Raw genomic sequence first — 27908 nt, 5'->3', positions numbered from 1 at the left:
GTCTTGAAGATCAATTACCAAACAATGCGTACCAACTCGGGAACACAACGGATACGTTTAGTAGCAGTCAAGACTTTCGCGAGAAATGTTGTGGATTTCAAAGGTTTTAGCCAACTCAAGTAGCCACGGAAAGGCGTGTTGTTAACAAAACTGCGCTTATCGATTTTACATTAGGTTTCAACGGGAACGTGTACGGTTTACAAATTGTGCAGTTTTACAATAAATAAAATTTGAAAAATCTAACAATAATTGTCAAAATTATTTAAACAGCTTTTATTGTAGCTAATAAAATTCTAAACAAATCGACAACGAAATATCGTCAATAAACCCACACGCTCAACTCAAGCGGTGTCTAGTCTGAGATTAATCTGTGAGATACATTAGCATAATAAATGCCCATTTTGTTGTTTTTGTTGTTGTTTCGAACACAAAAAAATTAGAGCGGCAAAATTTAAATGTAGAACGCATTTCCAAATAGAGATACTAACTTAAATCATCAATAGTTGGGAAGTGCTTGACACTGACGATTGAAGGGTCTAGTGACTGCATCGATTGAATGCAAATGTAAACTAATATAATAAAATTCTTCGACTTCAACTTCTCTCATTTTCGCAAATATATAATAAAAATTCTAGTGCAATTTCAACTTTTTAGTGCAATTTATTTACTGAAAATTAACACTGCAATTGGTGCAAGAATTTATTTGTGAAAAAAACAAAAACGAATTGCGAAAAACAACAAATAACGAAGAAAATTGCATAATAATCTGTTATTGTTGAGTTCGCAAATAATTGAAAAAAATGTTCTACTTACGCCAACTACAATTTATTTTAATAATTTCCTGTATAGGCGCAAACTTTGCGCAATCAGAACGTGTCTCACCTGCAAAAGACACCGCTGCTGCTGCTGCTTCTGCCGCTGCCATTTCAATATCAACAGCAGCCTCAGCCTTAGCTTCAGCCACTACATCAGCATCAGCACCAACAACAGCTTCAAATATTATTCCAGGAAAATATCATACCTACCCACAACAGCAACAGCAACAGCAACATCATCAACACCAACAACAGTCAAAGAAATTGCTGTCGATTGGATTTGATACGAGGTTTGGAAAACCAGTTGCAAAACAGAATCCTATCAAGAATTGGTTCGGCGCATTCAATCGCAACAATGGTCCACCATCAACAGAAGCAACGCCGAGTACGTGCTCTTGCAGGTACGTAGAAAAGATTGTTCCTATTAATAGTGCATCGTCTGGTAAACCAAACAAAAATTACAGTTAAACTGCGAATATGAACATGAGAGCCGCCTTTTAATCGAGTGTCTCACGCGATTTTCTAGAGGCGCAGTTCTTAATTGGGTTACTTTGATTTTCTTTTGCAATTTGCATTTTTCCTATAATTAAAATAATACAAACATAATAATGAGCAAATGAGTAAGAAACTGTAACAGTACAGAAAATTTGAATACAAGAAGAATGTCATTATTGAACCGCAAGAATTGAACCGTGTAGTTACATCTAAGAAAATTTAGCTGGGAGTATGAGAAACAGTTGAAGTAATGAATAACAATTCAAGGGCAACTGCTGACACTAAACTTCCCAGAAGCATACTATTCACTTTTATTTGGAGTACTTCAGAACTTTCTCCCATTTAATTGTTAATAGAGTATTCTTAGTGCTGGCAAAGAAGTATTTTATCAATAGAATATATTGAGATTGTTGGTACTAACTATTCTGCGGAACAGAAGCTGACCAAATCTTTCAGACTTCTACACTATACCGACGCTTTGCATTAATGTCAATAAAATTTTTAATAGGAAAATTTAAGATTAATTTAATAGGTTATTAAAAGTTAAATTCGTTTCAGTATATTTCTCAGAATGATTAGTTAGAGTACCATTAAAAGATATTTGTGTAATATTATATATTTTACACAGTGAATTGCGTATGATGATGGTATTAGTTGACACTAGATTTGGGAACTATTTCAGTGCATCATTAGTTACAACCAGATTAATATATTTACAATGTTTTAACAACAGTTGGGAAAGCATAAAAAATGCTGCGACATCTACCAGCATTTTTTAGTTAAATTCTACTGGATCTAAATGCCTTACAAACCCTAATTAGCCGAAAATCAGCTTATTTGTGACCCTTCATAGTAGTAAACATAAACTCCAAACTATATAGCATCATGTTTTCTTAAGGATCATAGTGAAATACCTCAGATGACTCTAAGAAAACCTTTAAACTATGGGTCATTCCATCAAAGTTTATAAAAAAATATATTTATTCTATGATTACTTTTGTACCAATAACACAAACATACTGTCACTTCAGATGCAATAACACTACCTCAACTTATCCAAATCTTATAAAATTATTACAGTACATCAGAGAGGGATCTAATTACCGACACAAGTAACTGCCAATAGATCAAATTACTACAAATTCTTGTTTTCAAGAATTACTATTTACTTTGAATTATCGAAGAAGGAGTTTGACCCATACCAATTACTTATTTCGTAGAGAAACCTATATTACAAAGAAAAGGTGCAAGTTTTAGAGATATTAAGGTACACCCTCAAATGTTTTCTTGAACAACGATATTGTGTAGAGCATGAAACCATCCAGTTTCAAACTATTGTGTAGGGTATTCAGATATGTCCAAATGTCTTGAAGATATCTTCTATGATAGATTGATCAAATTTTAACTCATAACCATTTTATTTTTTGTATTTATTCATGGTATGTTCGTTACAATATTAGATTGTATAAACCTCGCCTATTGACAAAGACTGCACAAAAGTTTTCCAATTTTGCCTATTTCTAGCGTTATATTTCAGTTCACCTATTGATTTATTTATTTCATTGCTTATGGTTTTGCGCCAAGAATCCCTTCTGGATTCCAGGTTAATGCAGCATGTGCTACGTCAGTTGTGCTTTTGTTTGTCCAATCCATCTATATTTCCGTTGTCGAACTTTTTTGACTATTTGTTATCTTGTTTATTTAATTAAAAATATTATATAAAATATTGTATAAATATGAAAAAAATTCTATATATATTTATAAGAATATTTATATATAACAAAATTAGATAATGTTGCTTTGTCATACGAATATGACACTTTCAATTTATTCTAACGCTTTCATATAAATAAATAGTTTGAATCAATTAATACAATAAGAAAAAAAGAAAATGATATTCATCTCTTGGGGGTTTAGAAATGCATACTGCACTTCTTTTATTATTAATAAATATTCTTAGAAAACTTTTTTTTAGAAAACTTAAGTTTCTTAAAAACTTTTTATTCAAGTTTTTACTCGCATGTACCCATCCGTATCCATTAAACTTTAGCGCAAAAAGAAGTCGTCTTTGACGTGCGGTATTTATATTCCATAAAGTGTTCGTTGCTTGTGATTGCGCCATATCTGCGATGTCATTACACAAGCCATAGACTTTTATGTGCTTGTTCTTCCTGGTTACGAGTATCACTTCCATTTCTCATGAAAACGGTCTTGACAACAATTTATTTCAGCAACAAATTCCTTGGCATCCGCACATTGGGTGACAATTTTTCTCAGCAGCGTATTGTCAATAGATGCGATTGCGTTGCCTTATATGAAACTCCGATGTGCTCAGATTCAGTAACAGAAAATTATTTTCACACAAATTTATCTCACTTGCCTAAGTTAGTGAGGCCAACGAATTCCAGTAGAGTCAATATAATTCGTTACGTCTGCTATAATTTCTGCGGAAGAATATGAAGCCACATAAGACCGGCTTATATGCGCTCAGATAATGTTTTCTCATAAATTTTTCGTGAACAGAATTATGAGGCGTGCAAATTAATTTATGATTCAGAATGTTTACAGTTGCATTCGAATTACTTCTGTAAATTATTTTTAACTGTTTTCGTCATGTCATTAAGGATATTACTATATATTTTATAACTTTTTAAACTGTATCACAATTAGGTTAACAATTTGCCATGTCTTAAATCAGTATCTTATCTTCAATTGTAACATAATTCTAGTGCAGATACATTTAAATTATTATTGGGAGACGTCCCCGTTGGAGTGGGGGTCTTATATCTTATTTTTATGTTTTTAAGTTTTACTTGACAGCAGAATGTCACCATTTATTCAAAAGTAACAAATCTAAATTTTATTAGAATAAAGTTAAATAATACAATAACAGTTTAAATATAAGGAACATGGAGAAATATATTCTTCTCTAAATATAAATAAAATTGTCTGCTGCAACATTTAATAATCATTAGGATACATACTTCAGTACCAGTCTTAAACTTAAAAATTTTAAATGGCTTTAAGATTCAAAAGTATCACTTTTGCATTCTCTGCAAGTCGGGATGGACAGTAATTTTGTTGAGTCCAATTACAATAATGTACCATAAATAGATACAACTTTTCGAACCATAATCAATTTTATCTCATCTATTAGTATGTTTAAGAGGTGTATTGCTTTGAAAACCATGTCTATAAAAATATTCAAGTAATCATTGTTCCATCTTTATTTTTATCAGAACGCTTCCAACTTTGTTTAGTTAATATATAAATTTAAATAGTACATATATTAAAAATTACGTATTATCTTTTTTTTTTTTTTTTTAAATTTTATTTTGATTTTTATTGAATCTTCTAAAAATCAACTTAGAAATTTTCGCTGCTAATTGCTGTATTAAAATATTTGAAAAAAGAAAAGTAGATAATTAATTGTCCTTAGCCAAAGCTTCGTCCAATTTCGTTACCATGTCGGGCGTTATTCTTGAATAGCCGGGTTTATGTAGTTTTTTTTGAGTCGCTGTGTACCAGCGCTTTGGGTAAGGTTGCTTGCAAGTGGATTTTGATGGTTCCTGAGTTTGATTTTGTACTTTTGTGTGTTGCTGGTAATTACATCTGTGACTGTGTCAATTCGAAGATCTCTATGAATATTTGCGTTTTTTATATACCAGGGGGCACCGACTATTTGCCGGAGGATTTTTGATTGAGTTCTTTGAAGTTTTTCAATGTTTTATGGAGAAGCAGAGCTCCAGAGTTCAATTCCGTAGGTCCATATGGGTTTCATCATTGTGTTGTAAAGTTGCACTTTATAGGTGAGATTAAGTTTAGAATTTTTATTTATCAGCCAGTTTAGTTCTTGTTGTTTGAGTTTAATTTGGGTTACTTTAGTTTCTATATGCTTTTTCTACGTAAGCCTTCGGTCGAGGTGCATTCCTAAGTATTTGGTGTCATTGCATTGTGGTATTACTTTTCCATTAATACGAAGGGCAGGGCAGGTATCTCGTCGTAGAGTGAAGGTTATGTGTACACTTTTCGATTCGTTAACTTTTATTCTCCAGAGATCGAGCCATTTTTGCAGTTTGTTGAGGTGGTCTTGAACTGATTTTGTGGCTGTGAATGGGTCGTCACTATGGCTGAGAATGGCAGTGTCATCCGCAAATGTTGATGTTGTTGTACAGTCACTGGTTGGCATGTCTGCTGTGAAAATCAGGTACAGCAAGGGGCCCAGAACACTACCTTGGGGTACACCTGCCATAATGGGGAAGGCATTGGAGACAAAAGAATTTTGTTTTATAACAAATCTTCTATATTTGAGAGGTAGTTTTTGATAACTGAGGATATATTGTATGGTAAATGTTTCTCAAGTTTCCAGAACAATCCTTCGTGCCAAACTTTGTCAAAGGCTTGGGTTATGTCTAGAAAGACGCCTGAACAATACTGCCTCTTCTCAAACGTTTCCTTAATTACTCGTACTATGCGGTGTGCTTGTTCTATTGTGTTGTGTTTTTCTCTAAATCCAAATTGGTGGTTAGGTATTATTCTTTTCTTATTTATATATGGCATTAGTTGTTTTATAAAAAGTTTCAAATAATTTTGAGAGAATTGGAAGCAGACTTATGGGTCTATATGAGGTGACTTGAGCGGGGTCCTTTCCGGGCTTGGGTATCATCATGATTTTGGATAGCTTCCAGTCGTTTGGAAAATATGCAGTCCTTAAAATAGCGTTATAAATAAAAAGTAGTTGGTCTTTGGCGATTTGTGGGATCTCTTTCAGCATTTTCGCTGTAATTAGGTCGTAGCCTGGGGCTTTTTTGGTATTTAAATTTTTGATTTCGCTTTTTAGTGTTTTTTTACTGAAGCAAATTGTCATATTGTCGTTTCGTGTGGAGTAAGGCAGAGAGTCAAGTTTTGTTAAAGTGGAGTTTGGGGTAAATACATATTTAAGGTGATTTGCAAAAGCAGCACCCTTTTCCTCATCGCTTTTAGCCCAGTTTCCATCTGTAAGTCGGAGGGGTGCTCTGTGTATAACGGGCTTTTTCTTGAGTTTAGTGGCTTTCCAAAGGGAGTAGTTTGTTGTTTGCGTTGGAGACAACTGTGAAATAAAATTTTCGTATTCTATGCGATTTTTTTCTATGAGTAATCTCTGAAGTGTTTTCGTCAGATTCTTGAGTTGTTTTTTAATTCGGGGGGATCGTTGTTGTTGCCATTGGCGTCGTACTTGTCGTTTCTCCTGTATAAGGGTTGCAATTTCGTTCGATGTATGGTAGTTTATAGGTTTGTGGGGTATTGGGAATGGGGTTGATATTCGAGCGGCTTGTTGAAGTAAAGCTGTGAAGTCCTGGACTGCCTTGTCAATTTCAATATTTGATTTTAGGGAAGTGTCGGTGTTAATATGTGAGCTAATATATTTTTTAAATTTTAGCCAATTTGTGTGCTGATTTCAGCTTTTCTTCAGATTTTGGATTGACTATTGTTGTGTTTCTAATCAGAATAAAAGTCGGTGTGTAATCAGAGGAGAGTTCTAAGGATGCCTCGGTAGATATTTGATCTCTTTTTAAATTCTTTGTTACCGCAAAATCAATGACGTCTGGAGTTTTTTTCCGATCTGAAGGCCAGTATGTTGGTGTGCCAGTGGAGGATATGTTAAGGTCGAGTTTTGATATCACGTTCATCAGGGATTTTCCTTTTGGTGATATAAGTCTTGAGCCCCAGAATGTGTGTTTGGCATTGAAGTCGCCGGCTGCTATGAACTTGGGTCCAAGCTTTGTAAAATATTCTTCGAATTGAAGTTCCGTTATTTTATACCTTGGTGGACAATAGATTGAGGTTATAGTCAGACCTTTTATGTATTCTTCTAGACATATGCTTGTCGCCTGCATATATTCTGCTTCAAGGTTGTGAGTTGGGAAGTGTTTAATGTTGTTTTTTATGAGGACAGCAGATCCGCCTCTTGCTCGTCCACTGGGGTGTTTCGAATCGTAAAGTATGTAACCAGGTATCTTAAAGTAGCTTTTCTCGTTAAAATGGGTTTCTGAGATCAGCATATTCGTATTATCTGCAGGAATATATATAATTTTAAATATTACCGATATTCCGGTAAGCACCAGTTTTTGATGATCCCTTTCTCTTCTGTAATAGAAACACACAATCCAAATAGTGGATTTTTCAACTTTTATGCTTAGGTTTCAAGTACATTAATTCTTTATTGATCAGATTTTAAAATAAAAATTTTGACAGAATTAATCTTTTTTACGCATTTGAATCGTGAAACCTTTGATGTCCCGTTCTGCTTTCCTATATAACACCTTTGTGAAAAAAAGTGAATGCGGATGAACTGAGAGGTCACCTTAATTGTTTTGGGATTCTTGCTAAAAATTATAGCACACTTTATTATTATTAAGACATAACTAAATAGTGTTAAGTGTGCAAGACTTTAGACTTATATTCCTATTTCTGTTAATAAATACATGTAATATATTGCATATATATTTCTAAATAGTATATATATAAAGACATACAAATATATTACGTATGCTTTAAGCAATTTTCAATATTGGACGATAATTCATTATATATATTTATATATTGTGGGACGTTGGGACTGCCCAGCCTTCATCAATTGACCCCACTGAAATAAAGGATTAGCCGAAGTAGATCGCGAATACATTATAGTAAAGTACTCCTTTCATATCCGGCTAATTAATGTCAGCATATAGGCGAACATTGCTAAGGTTTCAAAAGTTTTATGTTAAAACTATATATGTTTTTTATAGAACAGAAGATTAAAATAGTTTCCTCCCTTCTCGAGCATTTTTTATTTAGTATGTAGTTCAGACAAAATATACTGAAACTATTAATTAGCAATATTAATAAGAAAGGTTTTAGTATTATATTTATAACATTTATTTTCAATGGACTTTGTAATTACGGTTTAGTATATTCATTAGTGAATCGATTGCTTTTGTTTCATTTAACATATTCATTTGTTTGCCTTCACAATATGCTCCAAAAGAGTTTTTGGATTAATCATTAAAGATTTACTAGTATTTGACTGTTCGCTGTACTATTTCTGTATATCTGTGAGAGGATCGTGAGAGGATATGTCAAATGAGTGGTGTAGTTTACTACTAGATAATATTAATTTATACTTCTATAGTATAAATGTGCACTAAATTTGGATAAAAAAGAGCTGATATATGAGTATAGTCTATTGTAAAACAGAAGAAGACAATTATAATTATTGTTAAGGCTGCTGAAGGAAGTGGAACAGAATCTTTCTTAAAGAAAATACACATGGCATTTAGTTGGATGTACAATATATGATATTACAGAGACCATACATCGTTTTTTGAAAAATTGGTTATTCATTGTGTGTGTGAAGTTATTGGTAAAACAGAAATTTCATCTTGACTAGAAATTTGTATTATATTTAAGTGAAACTACAATATGAAGATGACAAACATTTCCATCACTTTCTATATAAAAATCAACAAACCATTAGCCAATTAAATAATTGCTAAAGTAACTAAAATCACTCTCGTCGAAAAGCAATTCATGTCGACTTTTAACTTTTAACTGCACAACATAAATAAAACATTTTAATTGGCATTTCTTTGGGCTTAAATGGTGCAGTAGCAGAAATTAGGAGGCTTGCCGATAAATTGGTAATAAAATATTGAATGGAACAAGACGCTGAAGACAAGCAAGCCAATCTCCAGCTCTCACACGTAATCTCCAATTAGCATTCAAATCACATGATTTGGGTAAAATGAATGCATATAAATTTGGCCGAAATCGTTTATGAAGAGAAAAACTAATTTTGTATTTTAGACGCGCGTGCACAAACATAAAAGCAACTGTAAAGAGCATTGTCTGGTACGCCCACAAGACACTAAAAACATTTTCGGTTTTTAATAGTTTCAGATATTTCCGTTAAATTTAATTTTTGGGTTTGAGCAATTTCCAAGAATTTTACTTGTATCCAAAAAAAATCATTGAGAACAACAGAATTAGATGAACGATTCATGACAAAAATGTGCTGGAAATTATTTAAATGAACTCATTTGCCTATGAAATGCATTTTAATTATAATATTATCTACGTTATTCCAAAACAACCTAAAATATCACTAAATTTGTAGCTAATATCATTACTACATAAGTTTAAATATATTAGAAATTGAACTAAGTGCAATAATTAGATTCAACTTTCGTTACGAAGCTTCTATCTTCTTATGCACTATTTTCGATTTTTCAGAAATAGATATATAATATCTACTAAATATCTATTCTAAATAGTTCTAAGTAGTTCTAATTGTCTACTGCACTGACATATTAAATAAAATTTAGATATAATTCTGAACATGAATATAAGCACAGAGCGAAGGACCTAGTAGACCAGTTCCTTATTCTCAATTAACTTTAAAATTAATATTAGTATGTATGTATGTATATATATATATATATATGTATGTATGTATGTATGAATGTATGTATGTATGTATGTATGTTGATCTTTTTTTCGAGTCAGCGCAATTAGGTACTTTTACTCTTTGATAGCTGAGGGTACTACAGAGTCCCATCCATCTCATTGACTAATTTATGTATTGCCTATAAGCTTCATGATTATTCAGTGATTGATCTAAGATCAGCGTACCTCCCCGTGCGGAGAGTAATTACTCTAAGATTAGATAGTGGTAAATACGATTGCCTGTCAATTTTCGCATATAACATATCGTACTGAATATCTATATCGTTTATAAAAGGTTTATATCATGTATATGTTGATCTATAACAACTGATATTGTTATTTGAACACAACAGCTGCGTATCAATTCAGTAATCGATGGAATATACATATATTTTTTCGTTATAAAAAATTTTGAGCGGATAATATATTATTATATCTTGAATGTAAAGGTATCATTTGTAGAATTATTACAATAGTACAATTGTTCTATGACTCATCTCAAGTCAATGCGTTGTGTCTACTTATTTGCAAAACATACATTGCTGAACTAGCTGATATTCAAGAAAGACACCATTCTCATAGTTCGTAAGAATTACAAAACATTTCAAATGTGTTTACGTATATAAACAATATATAATTTAACAAAATCTTATTATTTTTTATTACAAAATATCTCTATTACAGAAATGAATCGTAGTCTCTTAGCTTAAGAAACACAGCAACCCTCCTAACTTTTCATATTGAAAAGCTTAATTTAATATTAACTCTCAGTACGGTGGATCGATATAAAAATTATAGGTATCATCCCAGGTAATAGGTATCATAAGTAATTCATAATTAATTTATAATTTTTTTTACCAACTGTTTAAACTATTTAAAGAAAGAAACAACGAGGTTATTTGTTCTATAAACTACCTAAAACATACACTATCAATACACTCATAACGCACAGACCAATAATATTAATATTTTATCCTGAGATAATGTTGAAGATTTTATCCTTTTATTTCTATTTTATCCTTTTAGTTGTTTCGTTATTAAAATTTTATTAGACGATTAGACTCTACATTTAATGTACTTATTAATATCAAAACTCTATCCTACTGATACCAAATAGGTGTCCTATAAATATCGCCTAAATCATAAGAGTCAATAACTTCTTTTAAAATTCCCAAAAAGTACAAACCACGATATTTATATTGTCTTTCAACAATATTGGTAGTGCCTATAATGTATTCATGAGTATAGAACAAGATCATGTCTTATTACATTATTACTACTGAAATAAGACAAGAAAAACTCCGTGTGTTTAAATGCCTAATTAGACTCAGTCACTCAAAGCAAACGAAGCATATTAACTACTATTCCACGAACGAAAAGGATTGAGCAAGATTTTTGTGGCAATACGTCTAGATGATGGCACATAACATATCGTATTCGCTACAACCACGAATTAGAGAACTTAATCGATAAGCAGAACGTTATACGATACATAAAATCACAACGACTAACCTTGTTAGGACACGTTCAGCGTATGAACCGAGAACGATCAGCAAAACAAGCACTTGTAAAAAATCTAATTGAAGAGGAGTCCCGAAGAAGAGGCAGATCTAGAAAGAAGCAGCATCTAGCCAGGTCTAGATGATACTGAAGAAAATTTAATGAAGTTACGCGTGAGCGATTGGAAAAACTTGGAATCGGATTAAGTCAGATGGCAAAAATTATTTGGGGGAATGTTGGTCCATCCAGAACTGTAATGCTAAGAAAGACAAAGATGTCGTACAATTACAGGAAAAAATATCATTTCATATCATATATCAGTTTTAAGTCTTTATCAATATCAACATCAATATCGGTAGATTTTGAAAGTGGACCTCTTCCTAACAATACTTGCAAGCAATAACAGGCCTGAGAAAATGGAAAGGAAACTAGCAAGTAATTAATCTTGAATTGAATTTACCTTTGTTTTGGCAATTCATAAGTTGGGTAAAAAATTGCAAAGAATCTCGTATAAGCAAATCCAAATCTCTCAACCGAAAACGAAAATTAATTTTTTCTAAAAATGTTGTTTCCCATGTTGTTAGTGTAAATAAAAACCATTGGAGAACACAAAATTTCTATATTTTAATCTCAGGCAGTTTATATACATTTAACCGTTCCTGGAAGAGAGTATGAATAGTGGAGTCGTTAAGCGATGATAAGAAATCTTTTTTCAAACTTTAGATATAACATTATTCAGATGGCTTGGAAAACTTTGAAGAGTAATTGGATTGAATAAATAGAGTAGAGAGGTGACTATATTGTGAATTAAAACGATCTGTGCTTTTTTATTAGTTTCTAATAAGTTATTAATCGATCCTCTGTCATTTATAAATAAGAATGGAGAATCATTATTTATGATAGGTTCATATAGTTACTTTTGTATATTATTAATCAATTTTGGTTTTTACAAAAATGTATGAGGGCTGCTTCTTCAAAATATAGGCCTATTGGCATATTGTGTTACCGTATATTGAAGAAAATCAGGGTTTAAAAACACCTAGAACCCTTGGCGAAGCTTAGAATGCTGTTTAGAAGGAGGTCTTGTAATTGATCAAGATCCTCAAGAAAGGGAACCCTGAAATGTTGAGTCGCCACCACGCATGAGCCGGGCACAGACAGAGTAGATGAGAGACACCTTCATCATCTTCTCCATACCTGTTATAGGTATTGAAAGGCAGATTCAATGTTTTAACATGGTTTCCTAATCTACAATGACCTTTAACCAAAACTTACCATAAGACTGATGTCTCTACGAGGCATCACAATTCGAATGTTAGATTTCTTTTTAGTGAAAAATAGTCAAATTGTACACAGACGCCTACATATCATTGAGTCTTTCAATTGTTTATTAAAAAGTTTAGCACAGTAAGAACTCAGTATTATTATTATTTGAAAAGGGATAGTGGCAATGCGACCTAAAAAACCTATTGTGCTCCTTAGTTGGATTAGATTGTTTCTCCAAGTCCGATTTCTTTAATAAAAGACAATATAGAGCCTATATTTTCTAGTCTTGAATCCTTATGATCCATGAAATACATTCCTAGATGTTTCTTCCACTTGTGCAGCAGTGCCGGGCACTTCCCAAGCACATGGTATGCAGTTTTTCTCTCTCTTCTCTACAGTATCTGAGTTTGAGTTCTTAATTTCGTTAGGTGATTATTCACTCTACAGTGACCGGTCAATAATCCGTGATGATTCTTAGATTATTTTTTGATTGTTAATACGTAAGAACTCAGTAACAATTTGATATAGTTAAATCAATTTATTTCGTCGAAGTTATCAAGAATATATAATGTTCAGTTTTTAAAGTCTCCTGCATTACGAACACGTTGATCAATTTAATTTTACATTTTGTGTGTTAAGTGTATAATAAATCTCAGCAATTGCATACGTTTGGGATTTAATGTCTTCGAATGAATCAAAACACTTTTATGTTTTAATTTAAGATATTTTTAAACTATATTTTGAACAACTACAGGAGTACATTTAAGCGGTGTATGTTTTCTTCTTCAGTATTTATGGATGAATAAAAGCGAACAAGGAAATAAATACTCGTATGAGTCACTGCTGTAAATTTAAGTGGGCTACGTTGTTTTTGTGTGCATTTCCAATCCATTTTGCCAAATAATCGGATTTTGAGTTACTGAACCGATTTACGAGTGAAAAAAGAAAAACTCAATCCATTTTAGGGCATTGACACGAATTCAGGTATTAAGTTTTTTATAAACAAATAATTGGCAAAATTAGCATAAAGTAATTTTGGCTGTTTCGAGCGCTGTTGGTCTTCAACTCGTTTCGTTAACGAAATATTCTTTCATACATTCACTTTAGTTAGAAAGATAAAAGGCTGAGATACGACGAATCAGCGCTTGATAACAAGAATTTCATGTGCTTCACGTTTGCTGAAATGATCTCAAAAACGAAGAGAAACAAACCTAAAAACTGTGTATTTATTTTGAACTTCTGCGTTGTAAATTAATCCAAACCTGTTCAAAAGAGTTTAAGATAAATTTGGCCACTTTTTTTTGTTTATGTTGTGCTCATCAATTAACGCAAATCAACTTAACAAGACGAGAAAATAAAATTTTAATTTTGCTGAAATCTAGATTTATAAAATTCAAGTTCTAGAATATCTTAGATAAGAAAGTAAGTCTTTATTTACATACGAAACGAATGAGCTGGGCAAATATTCAATTCACTTTCTTTTGTCACAATTTCAGATACATTTGTCTACTTTGTGTTTTAATTGAGCAATTATTTAGATAAAATTGTATCAAATTTCTATGAAATTCTTTTGAATATGAGAAGCACGTTTTTTTGTATTCATTTTCTATGAAGATATTTGAAAAAAATGCGATACATATAAAAATTCCAAAACGTACAACATCAACATTTTCGATATCGAATTGATAGCAAATCATTTCTAAAATTATTTTTAGTAGAATAAAAATTTTGATTCGCTTCCTGAGATCGACTGCCATTCTTACTCTATCATAATAAAATGTATAAAAATACTAACACACATTTAGGAATGGTCTTTTAATCTGCGGTTAATTTTAATCGGAGGTTAACATCTGTTATCCGAGCGACTAACCGTCTACTTTTCCCAATTTTAACCGGAAAATCGATAATTATATTAATAAAACGGACATTATTCCTACCTAGCTGATTTGATTAGGTTAATCAATGATCTGATGGATTTTGAAACATTTTCTTTAATTTGACGTTAAGATTAGGGGAATAAAAAGAGTAGACAATCACTAGGTTAAGCTGACAACATTAGGTAATAAAGAATACTAGTTCTACTATTACAACTACTACTACTATATCTTCATAAAGAAAATATTTTTACATTAATAATAATTTGAAGATTGTTCACCAAATGGTACATTGAAATAATAAATAAATAAGTAAATTAATGAAAATGAATTCCTTTCTCATTAAAATTAAAAAATAAGCATATGCTCAATTAAAACACTCAATTTAATTTAATATATTAAAAGTATTAAAGTAATTTTGAGAATAAATGGTTTTGTAATTTATGTTATCATCGGCAGTAAACCTGAGTGAAAAAATCCTGCATAGAAGCATTAGATAACCAAAGTTTCTTAATCAGTGGTTAAAAAATTCAACAATTAATTATCCAGTGATTTAGCAGGACGCGAAAAGACCAGATCTTAATACATTCTAAAATAATTGAAAAATGTAGATACTATATTGTGTGATAGATCCGATTCGGAAAGTATTGCCGTCATTTACAAGTATAATACGTCATTTCGGTTAAAACGTATTGTATTACTTGCTGAAGTTTATCAAGTCAACATTTTCAATTCTATATTTAGATACAGTCCTAAATATTTACATTTTCTGGATATTAACGAAAGTCAGCTAATTTGGCAAACACTTAAATTTTAAAAGTTATGCGTTAATTACTGGCTATTATTGAGATTCATTGATCTTATGAATTTCAATGTTACATTTCGAGGAAGATAAAGAATTATCTCATAAAGTAACTAGTAAGAAACAATAATACATTTTCTCTGTGAATGCCCAGCTCTACCATCCAGAAGATATAGGTTCTTAGGAAAATACTTTTGTGATAGTTTATCAGACTGCTCAATGGTGAAGATGAAAGACCTATTAAATTACCTAAATTCAGTGGGATGGATTTAGTCTCTACTCTTCTATACTAGGGTTCTTGCGAGGAATGTGATAACAAAACGGCGAAAAATCGCTAATTGAGGTACATTTGAAGTTATCTTATGACCTGCCACTGCAACCAACCAACCAACCAACTAGTAAGTAAATTAGTTTATGTGTTATATTATTGATGTTATTTTACCATAACTATTCACGCTAGAAGGTTGTACCCTGATTAACCATTGTTGTTGCAGTTGTAATATATATAATAAAAGTGCACTGCTTATTACCAAACTTAGTTTACCTTCTGCTTAATGCCAATTTATCTATCTAAAACAGTGATTCCCAACTGTTTTTTGACCAAAGCCCACTATGATATTTTTGTTTTTCGTCGGGACCACAAAGTTTAAGAATAATAAACTGTATGATTATTTTAATATGCTTTATGTATCTCTGGTATAATGCATAATGAGTTGTATACGTGCATAGGTACATTAAACAGGCTATTAAATAGGTATATAAATATTTGGAAATCTTTTGTGCGATCACGGACTATTTTTTATTTTCCTATCAAAATAGAAAATTTTACCTATTCATAAACCGTTTTTAATTATTTCGCGGACCACCGGTTGGGAACCACTGATCTAGAACTATAATTTTTAAACTGTTTAAATAATTTTTTTAATTTCTGCAGTAAATAGAGTAAACAGGGTACTTAATAGGTTCTCCGATCTAAACGAACTGATCACAAAAGGAAAATACATTTTAGCCATTTATATCATTACTTTACTTATACGAAACTTGTTAATAAAAAGGTATTCAATTCAGTTTCGAATTTTATTAGGATCTCATTAAAATCACTTGATTCATTGATTTTAAAGATTCCTGCTTGCCCCAAAAACTTTGCTTTCATAAATATTTGAAAAGTATTTACCTAATCAAGAAAATTTTGTGGTACATATAATATGCCTAATCAGTAACTGTTTCTGGGTGCTATAAGTTGCTGAGTCTAAAAAAACGGCAGTTTTTGATTTTAATTATTGGATTGCGAATTATAAATTGGAATGATCCATGGAATGTGAGTAAAGTTACTACGATTTGTGCGCTAATGTAAAAATTCTACTATAATACAAGGGAGTAGAAAGAAGAAAAATAGAAATGTTTCTGTAAAATAGTATTACGTTTTTTCCATCCTTTTCACGCTAAAAGGTTGTAGGAGGATTTGAATGTGACAAATTCTAGTTTAACAGAAACAACTTCAGAAGCTTCAGCAGTTAATAAACATTAATTTTCGTAGTGTATTTTGTACTCTTATGATGCCTAAAAATCTCATGTCACTATATTTAAACACAATAATTTCTGAAACCGTTCGGATACAATACATACAATTACAAATTTTAGGTGCCCTACAACACTCAGCAGATACCATTCCCTTTCTCATAATTAGCTTACCACTAACACCATAATCCTCGGAGACGCAGATAAATAAAACAAATTCCATCCCACTGAGTTAATCTATTTAGAGAAGTCTTACCTTCTCAAAAAACCTGTTCCTATGATAGCCTGGCTAGGCAATCCAAGATAAAATACTTAATTGCTTCTTTTTTGTGTAAGTCTTCACAGTTTTTACAACGTGTGCCTAGACTGAAGTATTATATATAATATAATTTAAGTATTTAAAATTAAGTGATTGTCAACAGAGATTCACAACAGCTTTTCATTTTTATTATTTTTATAATTTCTGTCGATACTTTCTGAATGCTGTTGTTGAACCCTCTGATCGCACGCGTTGATTGAAGAAGAAGGACTTAGACGTAGTCGATGATAATTAAAGTACATTTTATATTGCAATTTAAATACAGTTCTTAAAGCTATATCTGATATAAATTAAAATAAACAAGTAATTGTTGTAATCACAATTTGTAGACTGTTATTATTGGTGTTGAAAAGACAAAAAAAGGAATAACAAAAAAAAAGAAACTTAAGAACTATATAAGTAATGTTTTGTATGATAGTTATTAATTAAAAAAATAAATATTTTTTAAATAAATTAAATAATAGGAAAAGCATAAAAAAATATAGAATTTTAGAACTTCAGTTTTTTACTTGGATTGCTCTACTATTGCTGTTTTATAACCTTCGGCATGAAGTTCTCATACAATATTACGTCAATATACAAATATGTTAATAATATGTTAATTTCTCTTTTATTATTAAAAAATCCACCAATACGAAGGTTAATCTACTTCGTAATAGAAACATTTTCAATGTCTGACTAATTGCTTTAGTGAATGCTATTTCATCCAAAAGTTTGGTCCTGCGATTTTGTCGCCATCGTGATCAACTGAATAGGCTATATATTGAGTTAGGTTTTTGTTAATGGCAGCTTACAATTTCCAGTCTTGCATTGCATAGTTTCAATGAAAATTAATTAAATTAAGAATTTGGTTTTAATTTTATAATGTTAATAATTATAAAAATATTTCGTTGATTTTTAAAAAGAAATCGAATATAAAAGTTCTTAATTTATATAATACTACTATACTCAGCTTGTTTAATGTTTACTTTTGGAAATTTATACATTATTTTTTTTTTATTTTTTGTTTAAATATATTCGTTGATTGGTTTAATGGTTTATTATTATAAAGAGATCCCCGATTAGATTATATTTTTAATATTTATTTTACTTATTTATTTTTGATGATTAGTTTATTGATCCATTATCATAAAGAAACCTCTTATTGATTTTTCTAATAATTTTTTTTCTCATAACAAAAAAAAAATTTTCTAATTATAAAATTTAATTAAACACAGAACAAACCGAACATTAACAGAACAATAAAATCTTTTTTATAAAGAGATATAATAACATACGTATAAATATTGTAAAAACTTTTGGATTTTTAATTTTAAAATTGTATTTTTAGCATTTGGAGGATTTCGCTAAAATGCTTGTGAATGCAATTCGAGCATTTAATTAAGTTCTGGCAGTGATGAGCACATATTCCACACACAAACTAAAAATATAAAAAATTTATGAGAATTTTGTTTACAAACAACTTAGCCAACTTAACCAAGCCAATTAACATAAAATATTGTTTTCCTCTTTCAAGGTGTGGTGAACGCAATGATGAGTCACGAATTGTTGGCGGCCAAACTGCAGGAGTCAGTGAATATCCGTGGATGGCGCGTTTAAGTTACTTCAATCGCTTCTATTGCGGTGGAACGCTGATCAATGATCGCTACGTGTTAACAGCTGCTCATTGCGTTAAAGGCTTTATGTGGTTCATGATCAAGGTCACGTTCGGTGAACACGATCGTTGCAACGATAAGGAACGCCCCGAAACACGATTTGTATTGCGCGCCTTTAGCCAGAAGTTCAGCTTTTCTAATTTCGATAATGACATTGCGCTATTGCGTCTCAATGATCGTGTGCCCATAACAAGTTTTATCCGACCCATTTGCTTGCCACGCCCAATTGAACGCAGTGATTTATTTGTTGGTACAAAAGCAATTGCTACAGGTTGGGGCACTCTAAAAGAAGACGGTAAACCCTCATGTTTATTGCAAGAAGTCGAAGTGCCAGTACTGGACAATGACATCTGTGTAGCTCAAACGAATTACACTCAAAAAATGATCACTAAGAATATGATGTGTGCTGGTTATCCTGGTAAAGGTGAACGCGACTCTTGTCAAGGTGATTCTGGTGGTCCGTTAGTTCGCATGAGACCTGATGATAAGCGTTTCGAACAGATTGGCATTGTGTCGTGGGGAAATGGTTGCGCAAGACCTAACTATCCAGGTGTATACACTCGAGTAACGAAATATTTAGACTGGATAATGGAAAATTCTAAGGATGGTTGTTTTTGTGACGAAGATTTTTAAATATATTAAGAAAAAATATTTTAATTTATATTTAAAAAAATGGAATTTAAAGGTTTGCCACATTAAATTTAAATTTTAGTCCTTTTTGTATTTTTATAAAATAAAATTGAATAAATTAAGTAAAAAAGACTAATTTTATTTAAGAATAGATGAGAAACTTATAAATCTTTTATAAATATTGCAAAGTTAGTTATATAAAAGTTCGGAATAATGACAGAAAATGAACTGGAATTTAATATAAGAATTACTTTTTGAGATCATATTTTTATTAAAAAATGTTTTTAAACAAATACAAGCGATACTTTTAACAATTTTTATGTAACACAAATTTTTATTTTTTTAATCCAATGTTTTTAAATTAAAAATTATGAAGAGGACTATAAACAATGATTATACCTTGTGATTAAAAAATTACTTTAATTTTTAATTTTTTTTAAAAACAATTTTGTTATTTTTTTTTTTTATATACGGGCTTAACAGTTAAATAATGATCTTTTAAAAAATATTTGTTTTTAAAGATTTTATTTTTACCAATTTTTCGACTATAATCTGTAGTCATCATCAGGGACCGAAAATATTTCGACTTTTTGTATAGACGCCAAACAAAAACTAATCTAAGATATACGTTAATCTTTGACAGAATGTGTATAATAGTGTTGCCAGAGTGAAAATAGAAAAGATTTATCGATTGGATAAGCGCAGGAATTCAAAAATAGGGCTCTCGTTCTTTTTTGATCAGAAGGTATAATTAATTATATCAACAGTGTTAATTTGAATTTGATTTGATAATTTAATTATATGAGAATAAATATTTCAAAGTCTATGAAATAAATATTTAAAGATCTCACGTATTAAACGTTGTAACAACCTGTTGTTGGTTGTCCTCAACCAATTGATCAAACCTAAGAAATTGGTCTACCTTTATGAAAAGAATATGATAGATATGAGCAGTGGAATCAAAAGTGATGTTTATAATCTTCGTATCATGTTGTACCAGGAGTAATGGCATTCACATCGAGCATCGTGCTTTTGTAGGAAGACATAGAGCAGCTATTAAGAATATGGCCGACAGCTTTTTGTAGGTTGGCCACATGATTCGGATGGGGTCATTTATGTTATTACACATTGAGTTATTATATAATAGTTAATACTAATGAATGTGATAAATTAAGTCGAAGTGGATTGAAGGTTTGAAAAAACTGATTTTGGGTACAAAAGAAAAGGACCACTGGAAGAATATTTTTGTTATATTAATTGGAACTGTTTTTCATTAAAATAAAGAATAAGACAACATTGAAAAACTACTTAAAAAGAACTACCTAAAAACATTTATTATATAATAAATAATCTATAATAAATAATTAGAATCATTTATATTATAGATTCATATTATTTTGTATATTAAATAATCTCATTTATATATAACACTAAACGCTAATTATCAGCATTTAAAATTTTGATTCATGATTTGTAGAGTTTTTGTATATCGCCAAGGTTAACTCATCATTTTGACGTTTAATGAATTATCATTACACAAAAAGGTAATTATCCAAAAAATTAAATTCACTTTCATTTTGAATTTGAAATTGAATTTCATTTTCGTTTTCAACCGAGCGGTTATAACGAAATCTACTGCGAGCAGACGTTGTCTGGCTTGTACGGAACGCAGGTGCTTATCCATAGATCCCAACAACAACAAAATGTGTAATTAAAATTTGTAGAAGCCAGACTTCATGTGAAATCAAATAAAAGTGAAGTATCATTATGATGATGACGATGATAAGTACCCTATAATAAGCATACAAATAAAAAAAAATGTTTGTGGAGAAATGCTTCAAATTATTCATAAAGAAAATAGCGAATTGAAAAAATGCTTCGAAAAGACGATGTTAGAATACAAGATAAAAAATTACTGAAAATATTAAAATATCCATAATGTTGTGAAAATATTTCAAATTTCAGAAAGACATATAAATATTTGAAAAACAATTAAATATCGTTTTCTTTACTTTTCAACATGTCAATGCCTTTGAACATTTAACATGCGATCATTTGCACAAATAAAATGTGATCTGTATTTTCATAGCTGCGAAAGTCCACAAATTATCTCCAAGCTCTTTTTACCAATCTGGTTCTTTGATACTCTGAACGTTTCATTCTATGAATACTTGGAGCGCTTTAAATTCATTTTACATTATCTCTTTTGGTGTACATCCCTTTACAAGGGATGCCAATTTAAAACGATGCGATATATGCGAAAAAAACGATGCGCTTTACTATTTCTTCGAAGCGCATTAATAGCGCTATTAAACTGATTGGTTGACCTCCGAAAATAACATACATTGTACAACCATTATAAGACCAATAAGAATCGGTGCGACAATGTTTTCCCTAGAGTTATCTATTATATCGAAGTGTGGAATATCATATACATATATAATGTACATTGCTTTAAGACGAAGCTAACCATTAACAGTGTTAATTCATCCCTTAATAAAATTCCTTTTTCAAATCATTACAGTGATTGCAATAATTACTGTTAACATCAAAAAAATAGAATAAAAAAGTAGATACACTCAGAAAAGAAAAAGGTAATGTTCTCTCCAGAAATTCTGCAGAAATCATTCCTGACATTATCTGTTTAAAAAGAAATAACTTGAAAATAAGCAGAAATATAATTAATTTTAATCATACATGTAGTCATATATATTAATTTTATCTGTAGCCAGATCACCTGATATATAAATGATAATATATATATATACATATGTAAGAGCCCATCTATTATGTACCATTCATGTACAGTCTTGGATTGAAAGCAGGCATGACTATGTAACGTTATATATAATGATTTAACTATATGCGATACTGTTAGCCTACTGTTCTAACTCCAATTGACCTACCCGATTCTTGACTTTCTCAACTTTTTTTCTGAAGAATTTTAGCAGCTTAGATGGCGACCGACCAGGTCTTAATTTAATAATTTTATTCAACTGAATATATGTATGTTATGTATATTTATATTGATCACTTAGCTATAAATTTGTAAGCAATTTATAAAATTAAGATGTTATATTATGCTAATTGGTCAATTACTTTTAATTATTGTTATAAATAAAACTTAGAAAAATAACTTAAATTATTTTACATCTTCATTAAGTATTAATCATATTTATGTTTTTTCTGAACAGTTTAGACTAAAGTCGATATATTAAAAATAAAATAAAAATTAATGTATAATAATTTGTTGTTTTTTTATCATTTTTATTTATAACAATAATTTGAAGCAATGGTCATTTGCTAATATTGGCTAATTGGCTAATATAACACTTAATTATATTAATTAATTATATTATCTCGCATACTTGCGAGATGAGCCATACTCCAAATTTTGATGAAGTACAGAGCATTAACAAAGAGACAAATTATAGACGTAGACTAATGCTGGAAATGTTACACATTATTGATGTTCCGGATAATCAGAGACAACTACAAAAAAGAGATAGAGAGTCTTACACAAATCTATAGTTCTCTGATCAATTATAGCAGAAAAATATAATATATAGGAGTAACTAATAAATTTAACATCAAATTTCCTCTTCCATTGTTTGTTCAATTAGTCTTGTTTTTTAATTTTAATTTTTTGTTTGTTTTTTCTGAATTGTCAAGCATTGAAAGAAACAACAACGTTTGGCATTTTTAGTTTTTTTGTTAAGATATACATATGTATATATTTTTATTTACATGTAAGTAACTTTTTTTTTGCTTATTCTATACCGAAGATGGTCTACCGAAACATTTTTTATAAAAATTAATATATAATTAATATTTTTCAATAATTTTTTATAGTTTTATGTGTTAAATAAACGGCCTATACCCGGTTGTAATAATAATTAATTAACAATTATATATTATATGCGTAAGAAAAATTAGTTTAAAAACACTTTAATGAATTAGGGATCTTTCTTGACACGCAACCCTTTTAAATAAATATCTTTAAAAAAAAATTATTCTTTTGCGAGGCTTTTAAAAGACAAGAAATACAACAGACAAAAACAAAAATAATAAATGCTTTAAGATATCACAAGTCGCTCTTAAATGTGTAGAGCTTTTGCCCAAGTGGACCATCTAGAGGTTCGCAACAACAATTTGCTTTAGCAAATCAACACAATCCACAGTTTTTTAATGGTATATACTTTGTTATAAAATTTTGTTAAAGCAGTAAATGCATTTAGAATTGTTGTTTTTAAGACGGCTTCGATAAGCCGTGATTAAAAGTGATTTGATGCAAATCTGTTTTTGTAAAAATATATGAATAGAAGAAAATATTTACCTATTTATTTAATAAAATAAAACAATGTTAAAAGAAGTAATATATGTATGTATGTGCCATACATACGTATATGTATGTATATGTATTTCATGCTATTGAAATTTATTGAACATAATTTTGTTTTTGCATTTTGGCGAATCACTTTCAAAATATATTTTAATTGTTGCTATTTTTTTGTTTACTTATTTTGATAGCCACAGTGTTTTATATACTTCGCAAATCTTATATAGTATGAAAACACTTTAATAAGATAGGGGTCTTGCTGGATACGCGACCCTTTTAAGTAAATTTCTTAAAAAAACAAAATCATTTTTTTGCAAACCTTTTTTAAAAGAAAAGCAATACAACTGAGCAAGACATTTTGCTTAAGAAATGAGACAAAAATATTTTTATGTTAGGCAAATGACATTTATGGAGCTTGATCGTTATTGAATTAGTAAACGAAAGAGTATGAGGCGAATACTTACAAAAGCTGTTTAGCTGGCGTATTGTTTTTGTATGGAACACATGAGAATTAATGAAGCTTTCAAGCACCAACAGCATCCAGTCAAGAAAAAAAAAGCATTAGCGCCAAAAACAACAACACGCAAGGTAAGGCAACTTAAAATACAATAATATTTTGATGAATGACGTATTGTTGACACACATACTCACACAAAATATGAATTGTTCGCTGCTGTTGATTTGTGTATTTATAAATTTCTTATTTATTTTTTGCTATTTGCCTTTATGCACTACAAATAATGTCTGCATGTACGTTTGGATGTATGTATGTGCGTTTGTGTTCCACTGAGAATGAACTGATAACGAGAAGCAGACTGCACACACGAGACTTTTTTAACTGGAAATTTGGAATTTAAAGTAAAATTACACTTGGGATTTTTTTATGATTTTGCTTGTTTTTCATAATCGTTTTGCAATCGAACTTTTTGCTTGGCTTATTACTTTTGTTGTTGCACTCCAGCGTGTTTAATACGAAGTCATTTCGCTGCTTTATTGTTTGGTTTTTTATGGAATTTAGTGGTTTTATGCGACGTCTCAAAGTAAACAAAAGTCTATTGTTTTCATTGCTTAGATGCGTTCACAGAGGCACCGCCGAACATCTCAAGTCGAAAAGATAATATTTACAAATCACGAATTCGCACATGCCGCGTAAAAACGTCCAACGAAGTTACACGAGGTTACACGGCTTTTTACGTTCGTCGGCAAACGGTTTTCACCTTTAAGATTTCTTCTGGCGCAAATTAATAACAAAAAAGTTAGCTCGAAAAAATAATTGCTAATGTGATTTTCCGTAATATTTCGTATAGATAAAATTCAATCAGCTTGTGGGCTTGCGTTCAGTGTTGTTGGAACCACAGCTGCTACTATTGTACCGTTGTCGTGAAGTTTGCTTGCTCACTGAGCGTCTAGTCGCAATGATCGGAGCGTTTAGTATCAGCGTCGTGCTCTAAGTCGATGCAGCAACATCAGCATCAGCAAGAGCAGACGTGTTCTGCTCCTCCTCCGCTCGTTACCATTTGGACTGTTACCGGCCGCAATCTTGGAGATATCAAGTACGTACTGCACAAGTAAAAAAATTTCCACTTCACTGAGTATAAATCTTCTTTACTACGAAGCTCGTATGCGGCTGCGAATTCGTCGTTGGGTGCTATTTCCCAACGCGAACGTAGCTTTTCTAGTCAGTCGAAAAGTATCTCGTCTTGCCAACAGTGCTGCTCTGGACGCTGCTCGCTTTCCACAGCTGCTTTTAGCCGAATCGAATGGAGATACTACGTGATTTATGTGACTATAGACAGGCACCGAAACTTTATATTGAACGACGAATTTGAAAACTAAAAACAATAAAAAGAAAAAATTAATGAACTCTTGATCATAAACCGAGATATTACCCAATATTATGAAAATATCTAAATATGTCTAAAATGTTGAAATTTGTTTAATGAATTAATTGAAATACTAACTTGATCGTAAACATACCCTTCACACAATTATGAATGAAAAGGTATATGTATTAAGTTCATAAAGATGTTTGTAACGCCGAAAGTAATTTATTTTCATAAGGAAAAAGCATCAAAACCCACCGTGTGGAGTCGATATCCCATTAAAACCTAGAAAAAATTACAGATAAATTATTATTTATCTTATTTCTAGAAAGGAATAATGCAGCATAACTTTAAAAACACTCAAAACCTGAAGATACTTTGTATTGCGAGTCGCATTCATATTACAAACATTTTCGGCTACTTTAGAGGAACCGAAGAATATTTGAATGAGATAAGGAAATTATATTTAATATTTAATTTAATTGATTTATAACGTTACACTTGCGAACTTTAAGAGCTTTAAGTGTGAGTTAGATGAAGGTGGAATCAAAACATGGAGAATGTTCCATGGCTACATCGCGCTTTAAATAAAGTGGTCATAAAATATATCTGACAATACACATAACTGATAAATTATCACCTAATTAATAACCTATAAAATAGTTTTAATATATTATAATATCAAGACGAATCAAGACCAACAATCGTTTTAATTAATAAAGTTTTAATAAACTTTGTATTAATAAAGTGGACATAACTTGTTGTCAGCAACGGCAGGGTCTCTAGCATAAGTGCTCTGATCAGTGATCCCAACAGTGTTGCCATCAGCAACGTTGGTGGGATATCGCATTATGTCTTGCGACATAAAATCACAAAAAAAAACCCTGTAGCCTTTCCACTGATGTTAAGTAAAATCTATTTGGAGGGTCTGCAGTCGTTGTGATTCCGTCATTGTTTATAGATGATCGTCTATAGATGATTTCGCAAGAGATTAAGGATATGCCCAAACAGATGCGGTACAGTAAGTTTGTGGTATATGGGACATCACATATAAATGCAGTACGGTACTGCAGTAGATTATTTTAAAGAAAATCGTATCGCATTCAAAACAATTATTGCTTACTGCTTAACATGGAAGAACTAATTAAAATTGTAGAATTGTATTTAAGGCGAAAGAAGTTTTTTCCAATAAAATTCAGTTCCTGTACATATGTCTTTTATAATTTTTGTTTTTAGATTATGGTAAAATGTATATAACAATTCTACAAATAAAGTAAGAAGAATTTTATTATTTTTATTATAATGCTGATATAAAGTACAAGGAACATTGACCGCATGTGTTTGTGTTACCTTGTTTATAACATTTCTTCAACAGATTTGGGATTACACGGTACTTCATCACATCTATTTGAGCATGACTTTGAATAAGTCGAGAAAAGGTTGCGGTTTGCAAGGCATTGTATTAGATATATGTCCTGATATCCAAATGAGTTGGTGATTCATCACCTTGACTCTATTTTACCTGTGGACAATATTAAGTCACACAAAGAATAACTGAATACGGGGGCTTTATGAAATGATGGATCTGATGTCTTTGTATCTGTCTGTGTTTATCATGTTTCACTGTGTTTTTAGGTTGTATTAGAAGTGGTACTTGTTAGTTCTTGTCCGCTATATCTTTTCCTGCTCCATAAACAATAACCCATTGAATACTTAAGTCGTTAAGACTGTCGATTTACATTTGGACACAGCTTGAACTATATTTACGTTGCTAACATATATCGAAGAAGTATATACATATAAGTATTAGTGGCTTTTAGTATATCTTGTGTGGTGATAATTCAACCTTTGCCAAAAATTTATCAGCAACATTTTCAGAACCGTCAGTACAACCTTCAATCAAAACAATTTAGCAAATCAGAGGTATTGTACTTAAATTCACGACATTATAAATTTCTAGTCATATTATCCCAGTACTATTGTGCATAAGTATGTATATTGAATAAGAATATTTACGCAGTTGAGAGGGTTTGAAAACAGTAACTTTGAAACCTTTTGTTAGCTGACGAGTATAGAGGCAATTTCGTCTGTGATTGTTTGCAGATTATGTTTTCCATAATTCTATGTTTTTTGTGTATTTTTAGACTATCTTCTGAAATCACCTGAGTTAACATATCTGTCACTAACAATTAGTAAACTAGTTTTATTTTGCATTTTAACATCAATTATGACGATAGTGACTATTTTACTTAATAGAAACTTTGGTATTTAATAGAGAGGTTTCGACGAGTAATGAACTACAAACTAGTTTTATACCTATATTTGAGTGATATACATATCTGAACACTACCTAGTATATAAATTCGATTGGATGGAAAAGGAGCGCACTTGTACAGAAACCTACCC

At 30.9% G+C, this 27908-nt stretch overlaps 2 protein-coding genes across 6 annotated transcripts in view; one reads left to right on the top strand and one right to left on the bottom strand.

The window, feature by feature from the left end:
• Window positions 1-25623, bottom strand: part of LOC119671016 — a 43251-nt gene extending 17628 nt beyond the window's left edge. The window contains exons 1-2 of one of the 5 annotated variants that reach the window (XM_038081499.1): window positions 25569-25623; window positions 24144-25511 (exon numbers count right to left, since the gene is read on the bottom strand). The gene's annotated coding sequence lies outside the window, so the exon portion shown is untranslated. The other 4 variants (XR_005251758.1, XR_005251756.1, XR_005251759.1 and 1 more) reach the window with 4 other exon arrangements.
• LOC119671015 (venom protease-like) lies at window positions 75-19389 on the top strand. The gene is made up of 2 exons (XM_038081498.1): window positions 75-1216; window positions 18572-19389. Exons 1-2 carry the CDS (start codon window positions 801-803, stop codon window positions 19341-19343), a joined length of 1188 nt encoding a protein of 395 aa, XP_037937426.1. The 5' UTR covers window positions 75-800; the 3' UTR covers window positions 19344-19389.
• Window positions 25624-27908: the final 2285 nt, after the last annotated feature.

The sequence above is a fragment of the Teleopsis dalmanni genome, chromosome 1, assembly GCF_002237135.1.
Source record: "Teleopsis dalmanni isolate 2A chromosome 1, ASM223713v2, whole genome shotgun sequence".
In the NCBI taxonomy this organism is placed as follows: domain Eukaryota; kingdom Metazoa; phylum Arthropoda; class Insecta; order Diptera; family Diopsidae; genus Teleopsis; species Teleopsis dalmanni.
The sequence above is the reverse complement of the archived record's forward strand: the minus strand, read 5'-3'. Positions and strand labels throughout refer to the sequence as shown.

Bases quoted from the DNA above. Each gene is read 5' to 3' on its own strand.
- LOC119671015 (XM_038081498.1), top strand. From the start codon at position 801: ATGTTCTACTTACGCCAACTACAATTTATTTTAATAATTTCCTGTATA. The intron at 1,217-18,571 runs GTACGTAGAAAA...TCCTCTTTCAAG, and splicing joins CCGAGTACGTGCTCTTGCAG to GTGTGGTGAACGCAATGATG.